This window comes from Scleropages formosus, chromosome 1 (assembly GCF_900964775.1).
Source record: "Scleropages formosus chromosome 1, fSclFor1.1, whole genome shotgun sequence".
Lineage (NCBI taxonomy): Eukaryota > Metazoa > Chordata > Actinopteri > Osteoglossiformes > Osteoglossidae > Scleropages > Scleropages formosus.
This window is the reverse complement of record NC_041806.1, coordinates 44,496,244-44,507,437: the sequence shown is the minus strand read 5'-3', so window position 1 is coordinate 44,507,437 and position 11,194 is coordinate 44,496,244. Positions and strand designations below refer to the sequence as shown.

The following is an 11,194-nucleotide window of genomic DNA, read 5'->3' as shown; positions in this document are numbered from 1 at the left end:
CCACTCGAACGTCCCCGTGGCTCCTGTGCCAGACGCTCGACCTCCGAATCAGGTGAATAAACATGTCCAGTGTTATTACACGGGTAGAGCTCTCAGGGGCTTGGTTGCAGGGCAGAGTCCTGCGCTCCAGGACCTGGATGGAACATACCTTTTACTTCTGTGCATTAAGCCTTCGGAGAAAGAACGATTCCCACTTGAGAACCTCAAAGAAATACCCATGTGGGAACCTTGTGGTTGACGTGGTGGTTGGGGGAGGAGACTAAGCCGCTTGGTCTCGAGGCGGGGAGATGTATGATGGCAATGCCGGATGTCTTTCTCTGCGGCCTCGTGACGAGGTCGGTTGGACTGGGTCCTGGTGTAGAGCCGTCGTAATGTGCACATGGGGTGTAACATCGATCTTATGCATGTTGAATGTCTGGTACACGGCAAACAAGACAGTATAAATATGTAGACGTGAAGAACAAATACGCTGCCTTCTCACGTTACAAGCAGTCACGGTACACAATTTCCATCAGGTATAGAAGGAAAGCACTCTTTTTCCATAAAATAAATGAACCCAAAAAAGGAGCGGTGGGCCGCCGTCATGCAACTCACTTCCAGTGTTTACTACTCATGCCTGGTATTCTTAAGTGTTGCTGATCGATAACAAGATATCAAATTTTGCAAATGTTTATGGGATGAACAGGATGAGTGGTGGAGTCAAAGTATTCTTTTAAGTGGCTTAAAGTTTAAGCTAAAACGCTGTCTTATACAGAATTTATTATAGTTACAATAAAGTACTTTATGAAGCACAACCCATCCATAAATCAAGGCACGCCTGTCATAAAGCTTTTATTGGTTGTGATTTAGCTGTAAAAGTGACTTTGCAACTCGATTTGTTGGTAACTCCAAACAGGTTTCTGGTCCCAGTCGTGCTTGGAAGGCAAGGAGCCAGTGTATTTCGTTTTCTTCATTTCGCGTATTCTTAAAAGGTGCATTTTTCTTTACCGAAAACACAGGAAGTGCAGGCAAAGTATTATACGTTGCTGAAGGAATCATTTTCCTGATTTTATTGTCTTTTTCCCCACTCATCATAGCCAAATACATACACAAAAACCATCGAGATCCAGTAGTCCTGGTAGGTACACGTACAACTCGTGAATCAAAATGCAGTATCCGTTGACACAGTGACACAAAGCATAGTTTTAAGGTTCTGGTGAACATATAAAGTTGAAAATAAAGTTTAAAAATTACATTTTCAAGTGCAAGGTAATAAAACAAGACCAGCAACTATCTTCAATCCATAAGGCCACTTTGGAAGTGGTAATTTGAGTAGATCTTTTACTACAAGCATGAAAAAATAAACAAAAACTCATTGTGCTTCTGCAGCTCACAACTGGATTTTATTCCTGCTCTACATACAAAATTAAGAGCGTTAGAAAAAATAAAAAGTGGGTTCCAATGATCCTCCCACAACGCCTACTGGACTTACTTCATCTTCCGAAACACAATGTGGCGACATCGCCGCCCTGGTGGCCAGCATGGGGGGGGCGGTGGATTCACCGAGGTGCACCTGGACTAGAGAGCCCCAGAAGCTCCTGTCTGATTCTGGCTCGGGTCGCCGGCTCGGACAAAAGTTCTCTTATCTCGTCCAGCCTCCTCAAGAGCGTCCTTGTTTGGGTGGTCAGCGCCTCCTTAATGACGCCTGTATTGCGCTTTGTCCCTACAGGAAACAAACAAAGACGACACGCTCTGCCTCAGAGCTCGGAGCAACGCTGGGACAGTCCTCCCAGCCTCTCTCACAAGTGTGTGTTAAAGCTTCGCTCTGTGTGTGTGTGTGTGTGTGTGTGTGTTTAAGCTTTCAAGCTTTCGCCTGAACGAATCACATGGGGCGAGATGTAAACATTTTCCACAGCATGTTTTCGACTGCATAGGGTGGCCAGTGGTGTCGCCCGCAACGATCGGCGCTGTACTGATATTCACGTTGCTAAAGAGGTTGATTGTCTTTGCTCCGGTACGAAGTAAAGGGTGGCCGTCGACTGCTGCCGCTCTACACGGAAGCCGTGGAGCGAATACCGGGAAGAGTCTCTCCGATGCGCGGTGTTCCACGTGGCCGTCATCTCTAAACGCCGCACCCGAAACGGTGCCCGCGGGAGCCGGATCTCTCGCCGGCAAAGACGGTTCCCTGCTGAAGGTCATCGTCTCTTCCCCGGGGACCCATCGGGAGAACACGGAAGATGTCCAACATTCCAGCTCAGAGAAACGATGGCTGCAGGAGCGGAGTGGTGTCTACAGAGCGCACACACGGAGGGGGTCGGGGTGAGGAACAGCAAGGAGCGTTAAACGAGTGGAGTGGTCAAAGCACGCAAAAGCTGCTTAAGGACTTGGGGAGGTGATCCGGAGTCTCTTCCGAAGCGACTTTGTTCAGAAACGCAAGAATGCACGCAGTCTGGGTGCAGCCCCTTCCTGCTACTCGGCGGCCCTCTCTGGACGCCGCTCGGTGGTAGATAACCCCGCCTTCCCCGCTTCGCTCGTGCCCCTATTGGCCGGTTAGGGTCTGGGGGTGGGGCCCGGCAGTTTACTTGCTGAGGTTGTCCCCCGGCGGGGGCGGACCCTCTCCTCCAGGCCCACCCCCGCCGCGCTGGGTCTCCTCCATGTACTGCTGCACGGCCTTCAGCACGGCATCCTCCACCAGCCTCTTACTGAGGCTCACCAGCTCCTCGTCATCAGGCTCCGCCCCCTTCTTCTCACCTACACAAGGACAGCACCAGAGAGAAGGGTCACTCCTGCCCGGCGCCACAGGAATCGAGCCGCTCGTCAAGTGTCGGCGTCGACGCTCGCTTAGACGAGCGAGGGAGGGAGCTTCTGCTCCGAACACCTCGATTGTGCGTGACGGACTCAAGGAGCTCGAGTCGCTATAAAAAGCCCCTTCATGCACTGAGTAAACAATGTGGATTAGAAGGGTGTCTGACAAAACACAAAGTATGCGCTGTTTAAACAATGCGAGGCCAAGCTCTCGGCGATCAGCCGGGACATCGTGGAGTTTGGGGAATGCGGGGTTAATGTGCCTTGGTGACGAGCGCTAACAAGGGACGTCGCAGCGGCAAACGTGCACCCGTGCAGCCCGGTCTCGGCAACGTGCAGAAATGCCACCGTCGCTCCCCCGTGCCCTGGGTGGGGTGCGTGTCTGTGCACGGATGAGGACGAGACGGGTGAGATGAGGAGCGATCACCCCCGACCGACAAAGTGACACGTACTTGTCCGGGCAGCGACGGGAGACCTTTGAACGAGATCTGCAAGACAAACAGCACCTGTTCAAAAAGAAGCAACTGAGCCATTTCCCCAAATACGATTACCATAAAACAGTCAAATCATCGCAGTCCAATCAAAAACCAGAGAGAAGCGATTGGAAGGATCGCTCGTTCATTAGCGATTCAATCGACGAGCGGAACGAAAGCGATTTCAGATGATTCCCAAACAAAGCCCCGGTGTGATCATTAAGTGATTTGATATATATGATCCATCTCGTCGCATCAACGTTCACTTCTCGCGTCCCTCTACTGGGCGTGAGAGAACGAGGCTCTCGATGTCTCCTGTAGGTGTTACCGCTCCACACCGCAGCTTCCCTCTCCACCTCAGCAAATGCACGACTCCCGGGTGCCACCTTAGTCGCCGAAACAATGGCCGTTTCAAGCGAAGATGGCGCACCGAGCCACGTGCGACTCGAGGACAATTATCTCCATCACCACGTTCGCTCATCACGAAACCCTTGTTCGGAGAACTCGGGTGCAGAAGCGCGTAACCCGCTCCGGGCCGACCTCTCGACCGGCAACGTTCACGGACCGCAAGCCTCCGGGAGCACGGGGCCGGATCGCGTCCTACGCGCAGGCCTCGCAAAAGCAACGGGATCATTTTATTAGCCGCTGCGCTTCAGAGTAAACGCTCTCCAGTTATATAATTATACGGAGGCTGTAGACGCCCTGCCCCAGACGCGAATTAATCTGAGGAAGATAACCGTGACCATCCGGCCGCGCGTAAATGGGAGAAACGAACCATCTCGTTTATGCGAGAGGAGACTAACAAAACAGCCCCGTCTGACGAGTGGCTGTGGCGATAGTACCGAGGGTCGGGCGTCGGGTACCAGTCGCGTTACGCTCCGTCGGTAAATGTGGGGCGTAACCCCCGGCAACAAGGCTCCCCTCGCACTCCTTGAGCCCCCCGCCTGTCGCGGACTCCATCGAGCAGACGTTGGACGTGATTCGATTTGGGATTCGCCACCGGTGCCGGTGGCTTCCAGACAGGAAATGGCCATCCCATTAGAGGGACTCGGCCCCTCCCCGTCTGGAATTCCTGACCCGGCCGAGAGAAGGGGGATGAAGGCTGTCGGCGTCGCCCGTCTCCGCCAAGGGGAATCGAACTACCGGGGGCTTAGCGGAACTCTTCTTTACTCTGCAAACCGAATGCTTCGTTATCCAGTCACGAAAAAAATCCGTTTCAGCGTTCAGACTGCGAAACGGGACTAAAGATGAGATTTATTATTGCGTACCTTCGAATATTCCCGAGTCTGGCTGCGAAAACAAATCTAACCCCCTTTCGGCCGTCGGAGGTTTCGTTTCACGAATGAACGGTCATTCGCAAGAATCGGAGCAGGCCCATGAGTACAGTTTTGAGTAACTTCTGCATAAAGGCTGCTGTTACTGCGAGGGATACGTGGACAGCGTGTTGCCCCAGGACGGGGCTCCGGGTCCGAGTCGGCTCCTTCTTCCACGTCGCCTCGACGGAGCTGAGCCGTCGCAAGCTGGGTAAGTGTTGGGTTGAGCTCTGGCAGGTGGAAAGGAGATTGAACCGTCACGCGTCTATATTACGGCTAGGTGACGCATGGCGAACGGGTCGAGACGCTCTCGAATGGGCCACGCTGCCAATACCCAGCATGCACCACGTCCTACTGCTGATGAACCTGGAAATCCTCCTGAATGATGTCTAGAAGACAATAAATTCCAGACACAGTTCACTTACGTAACAGGTCAACGCGTAGTAATAATTTCCACGGCACACATTATTTAAATTCCATCTTGCACGCTATCGATGGGGAGGCCTTCGATACCATCTCTCCATGCCGCACAGAAGGCCCTCTACCGTCAGAGTGATGTTGGTTCGAGCCCCACTCCCCTGAGCCTTCCGTACTCTTTGAGGGCAGAGAACTTGCCCTGTTGAAATTGTTCACACTCAACATTGGTGGATAAAGGACCATCACATGACCTCCTCCCAAGGTGGGGGAGAGGGGGCAGGACCCCATCCAGCGAGACTCGCGCTCTCACCCAGCTGCACTCTCGCATGACTGCGACTGCCACGGAGCCCGTGACCTGCCTTCGCCGCAACCCCCCCATCCTCCGAGTGCCCAGAAATAGGGCACATGCAGCACATCCTCGGAGGAGCCCGAGCCGAGCAGGAAGGGGAAGACAAAGAGCTGGAGGGACCTTTCTGGACACGGGAGAGATCGGCGCCGATTATTGTACCCGGCACGTCTGGCGCTAATCTGAACCGCTCCAAATTAGGATTACACTTCTGCCCCGCTCATATGTACCAAAGGCCATTTCTGGGCCAATCGCATCCCCTCCGTCCTCCGTGCTGCAGCTGCTCCCGCTAAACGGCGAGCGCGTATCCGGCTCCGCTCTGTGTACCAGACATGTTTATTGCACGGCGGCCGTCTCAGACGCCAGGGATTTGCAACTCCAAAGTCCACATTCTTGACTGCCACCAAGAAGCAGTTCAGGGTCCGGGTTACAGCCTTCGCACCCATCTGCGGGCAACCGTAACTCCTGACTCGGAAAATCAAAGTGTACGGAGAGAGAGCGTTCCACTCGCATACAAACACACACATATAATGGGCTACCCTCATTCTCCCTGCATCTTACAAGTCTCGCTGTTCTAAAGAATTCAGCAGGAATTTTGCCCCGAGCACCATGTCACTGCCGCCACCAGCACCACCACCAGCACCAGCACCACCGCCACCGCCGCCGCACTGGAGCTCACTTACGGATCTTCTCTTCAGCACGGGAGAAGGGGAAGCAGCAGAGCTGTCCCATGGCTGCTCTCCTCCCCCTCCCTCTCTCCCGCCTCCCCTTCCTTCTGGCCCCGTCAAGACGGAGCTGCAATACAATGGGGCAGCACCTCCACGCTGCTCGCCCGCGGAGTGAGAGGCCGAGTGTCTCCACGCTCCTGTCTGCCACTGCTGTGGCAGCGGGCGAGCAAACGAGAGAGAGGGGGGCAGAGAGAAAGAGAGAGAGAGCGAGCAAGAAAGAGATGGAGGGGGAGGGAACTCAGACTCCGCCCCCTTCTCTCTGTTTGCTTTTGAGTGGACAGGCAGCGCCCTGCAGCTGCTCAGCTGGAACAGGGCAGGGGGCTCTGTGCGTGGTGTGTGTGTGTGTGTGTGTGTGTGCGTGTGTGTGTGTGTGCGTGCGTGTGCGTGTGCGTGTGTGCGCGTGTTGCGTTTTCAGGTCAGCGGAAACATGCAGTCACACACAAACCTGTACCAATGCTCATCCAAGGACACGACCACTTTGTCTGACAGCTTGTGATTCGCAGGCTGCGCTGTCTGGATCTGTGCATTTTACGTCCCCCGAAGGGGTGTTTGTGACACACACATTCTGCATACTTTAGAAAGTGCTATGAGTGAGGCTTTGCAATCTGCAATCTGCCGGCTCCTCCGCGAAGCAAGAGGGAAATTCAGAATAAACACAACTTAGGTCAAAGCCCAAAGCGCATCTTATTCACGTCCTGATTCCGTTACGTTTATGCGACTGTACAGAGAGGAATACACACAATACTATACGCAGACTATAAGATCTTCGGGTTCTGTTCACATGGACCACTGGCGCAACAACAAGCTTCTACAACTGCATTTCGATGCCCGTAACGCCCAGCAGCCCAGAGCTGTTTCTGGACGGCATCAAACGAACGATGGGTAAAAATTAAACCGTAATGTCCGAAGGTGCTTCTCAGGTGAACTCGGCGCGGCGTGTTTTCTGGATCGCTGCACGAACGCTCGGCGCGACCACACGACGGCCTTCAACATGGGGACTGCAACGGCCTGGATCGACCGCAGGTTCGCTTATACGCACCAGTTAGCCCGCACGCAGCCGTCCGGGTTCAAGAGAGGCACCGTAGAGCCAAAATGCAAGACTTTTGTAGCGTGTAGGCATCTAAAGCACCCCAGAGATGGAGGAGAACAAAGCTCCATCCCTCGCCTTGGGGTGATACGGCCCGGGCCGAGCGCTCTGGATTACAGACACACGTCCGGATAAATCCTCGCAAAATAAATCTGCGTCATCCTGTCCGTCTTGCATTTAGTTTTTATTTCGCATCAGGCACAGAATGTAGACGTGATACAGCAACGAACACCGGCCAACTCTCCCAGCGAACACGTACATTTCGCGGCATGTTTGAGAAAAGCTGTGAAATTCGGGCTGCCCGTACGGTGGATTTGACAGAAATGGGTTTCCTCTGCCCCGCACTGCGGGTTTTTTTTTCCCTTCCCCTTTTGCCATAGGCATCAGCGCAGTTTGAGACTTCCAGCCTCCTTCTGGTCCAGAAACACTGCATTACAGCGGCAATCAGCTCTGTCCGCTTCTGTCAGCCTTCACGTGATATGCTAATACGCCAATGATAATATGCAAATATAACAAAATATAATGTGCATTTTTGACACACATCTGTGCGCACAGCTGCAGCAAAATCATTTCAGAACACTGCAGCACCAGGCGTTAAAAATGCACATTTTTCCTACGCTTTTCCACAATTTACAATATTTACTCATTTCATTCTTTGCGCCATTTGCTTCTCAACAGCGGTAAATTCGGGCCAGATCCCCACATTTGACTCAAATCAGATCGAAAGTGACTTCGTAGAGCTCTGTGCCAAATGTCATAACCGGAAACGTCAGGTTTGTAGGGCATGACGTTTTGCATTTTTTATACAGAGGGCTAAGCTTGTGCTGGGATCTGCGTCACACAAGATGTTTCATACAACACCGAAAACCCTCCATATAATTTATCCATAAAGCTTCTGAAATTTCGAGCCGGTGCCATAATGTTCTCAGCGCTACCGTAGATTTACGGCTCCTGCGTTCTACTTTGATGAGGCTGATTCTGCTCTGCTTTTAGAGGGAAAGGTTTGGGTAAAAGGGTATTCGTGTGGGGAAAAATGTCATGTGAACAGGGGATGAAAGGGCAGCTCTCATTCACATACAAAGTATAAAATACATATTGCAAAATAACCCTGATTAAAAATACAAAGGAACTGTCAAACTCTGCGGTGTGTTATTCCATCGCTTCCTTCGCCAAAAAGACACCAGCAGGAGTTCAAATTCGCTCCACTGGGGACTGCATCCCGAGCTGGTTTTCACTCAAACTTAGCTCATAATTACGTATAATTACTTTACTGTCCTCAACTGGTGGTAAAGGTAACATCTGCAGGACTCTGGCCCTAGATCGAGGCCTAGAGGTGCACAGCCCTGGATTAGAAACACAAACATCTTACTACCCAAAGAATGACAAACTTCATTAAGACGATATTCACGTGCCCCTTGTATTATGAACGATTCGGTTGTGGATTTTCAAAGACGTGTTTTCCAGTTAATTTGTTTTAACGGGATTTTTTTCATTCATCTATTTCCTGAATTTTCTGGAATGAATGCAACCCGTGTTTACAGAACCGGCCTGTAGATGTCAGTAAAGAGCATCCACACAGAAGAGGATTGTGGCACTGCCTTGACTCAACTTACTTCCTCAATGTTCACAGCTTGTGTCCGGTGTTTGTGAGTGTTGGTGATCAATAAGATGACGACCATCGCATGTGTTTACGGGACGAATCAACAACCGGTACCGAGTCGGAGCTTGTGGAGGTACTGTATTTTACATTCAGCATTTTGATTATATACATGTTTTGCAGAACCTAACCAGCAAATAAATCAAAGGATTGATCTTTTATTCATGGCGGTAAACGTGACTTTTGAGATATGAACATCTAGCATTCAGTGGAGCAAACTTATGATCAATGGGCTGCTACACTTCATCCCAAGTGGGGCATCTCTGTTGGACTGTCAAGGAGTTTTCCACATAGCCTCATGCCGTTAAGATGGGCTGGGTTTTCAATCAGAATATGTCAATACTAAGAAGTTTCAAAAAAATAGAAAGTTCAAGGTACATTTTTGACTATTGGCTGTCGACAGCAATGTAACACCAAAGTTAACTACGGTGAACATCTAACATACAGACATATATTTAGCGCAAAAGTAATTCTTGTCTGTATCATAAGCGCTATTGAAAGGCATATTTTTAAAGAAGGGCACCATCTTATTTGACTTATTTAAATCCAGTCGATCATGCTGCTGGGTGACTTGAGTTCAGGTTGACGTCAAGGTGAAGCGAATCATTTCAACCTTCTGGAAAAAGTGTGCAGAACCTACTGTGCAGGGGCAAATCGAAATTCTGACTAACAGCCGTGGCATAATGTAATTATTTATTATTAACCTTTATCTGATTACTTTGTTAAAGGTGACTTACAATGTTAGACAATCAGCTTTATAATGATTTACCCATTTATACCGCTGACTATTCCTGCTGTATAAACTCAGGGTAAGTAGTACCCTTTGCCCCCAAGAACCGGTTATTTTTGTAATATGCATCATATGCAAATGAGTGAGATGCATAACAACTTCACGGGCATAAACATCAGGTCCTACAAAATCTGTTAAAATAATAACTAATTCATTCGAGTGGAGAAACGGGCCGAGACGCCATCGCGTTCGTGCTTCTTTCTGCGGCTACAGGCTGACGCAGCTGAAGGGCAATGATGTCGGTATCGTTCCGTTATGTTTTCGGCACTTGGGGTCAAACGCTGTGGCAGACTGTGGGCTGTGGATGGAAAATGTGGGCGTCCGAACCCCTTCGCTGCCGCTTTCAGCTACATTTGTGAGGTTTTGCTTATTTTTACAGAAGAGATAATGGAGAGGGAGAGAGGGAAAAAGAAAAAAAAAATCACCGGTAGTTGTATTCGCGGTTCAGCGTTTCATTTTACCGCGAATAACAAATTTTGGCTTCGCCAAACATCATAAATGAAAAGTTCTCTATATAAACTGTTTGTAAAAAAGTGCATATTTTCACTTTCTATTTAAATGCACTTTATTTTAAGGTTGGGTACAAAATGAAAAATTCCATGCGGTCCCGAGCTTTTCGCAAGGCAGAAATCTCACGGCCGTATGAAATAACAATAAAGGGGCGGTAATGACGAGAGCCCCAGCCCCAGTAACGGTAACCGAGATGTAAAATTAATGCCTGACGATTGCGGTCGGCGATAACGAAGCAGGGGGACCGCTGACGGCGGCGGCGCGGGGTTCGGCAGCCGCGGAAGCGCTAATCCCTCCAACGATCGCCGTGCGATCAATGCGAGAGCGAGTTTAGCGTCCGGGAGGCCTGGTGATAGAGTATTGACCGCGTCTGCGGCGAGAGATCGCCAACAGCCCCGTCGTCCGCGCCGCCGCAATTATGCTTTTCATTTTTCATGCTGCGTCCGTAAATGTTCCCAGCGAAAGCGTTCATTATTGTTCACAGCCCCGGCGACAACCGGTCGATGGATTTGATGACCGGATTTGGAGAGCATCAAATGTCCACGTTACTGAATAAAGAGGCAAGTCTAACAATGGTTTCTCACGTTGATGCCTGGGGGGGCACCTCTGGGTGTCATCTTACATAGAGCCTGCGACAAGACTATGGCTGAAAGCCAGTTTCACCTCGGTCCAAGATGCAGGCCCTAAGAGCGGCCGCAGGCTGACATCCTTCGGACCATTTGGTTCGCCTTCCGGCTCCTGAAACGGTCTCTTTGCTCCTTCCGCACCAAAAGCGTGAGCGGAACACACCTGTCTCCCGAAAATACTGGTGTCCAATGTGCACCCCACCATACTGCAAAGGGCAGAAAGCATTTGTCAATTACAATTATATACTATACCTCCCAACAAAAACTGCACATTCTCTTGTTGCTGATAAATAAAGTTTACACACATCTAACGAAAGACTTTAACACTATTTGATTTGGTTAAAGTGCTGCTCTAGTAATATCCTGTATGCCACTTACCTTTATTCATTCAGTTGAAACTTTACGCCAGAACGACTTTCAGCGTGAAGCTGCTTACACTGGTTGTTGGTGTGTAAGCAAAGTG

At 50.4% G+C, this 11,194-nt stretch overlaps 1 protein-coding gene across 3 annotated transcripts in view; it reads right to left on the bottom strand.

The window, feature by feature from the left end:
* Window positions 1-1,026: 1,026 nt before the first annotated feature.
* The window catches only part of akap7 (A-kinase anchoring protein 7), a 28,361-nt gene continuing 18,193 nt past the window's right edge, over window positions 1,027-11,194 (bottom strand). The window contains exons 8-9 of one of the 3 annotated variants that reach the window (XR_003797825.1): window positions 1,963-2,730; window positions 1,623-1,702 (exon numbers count right to left, since the gene is read on the bottom strand). Coding sequence is in view for 2 of the 3 variants with exons in the window: in XM_018742413.2 (XP_018597929.2) it covers window positions 2,558-2,730 (173 nt within the window). In the remaining variant the exon portion in view is untranslated. Of the gene's footprint in view, window positions 2,731-11,194 lie in introns of all 3 variants that reach the window. The other 2 variants (XM_029253678.1, XM_018742413.2) reach the window with 2 other exon arrangements.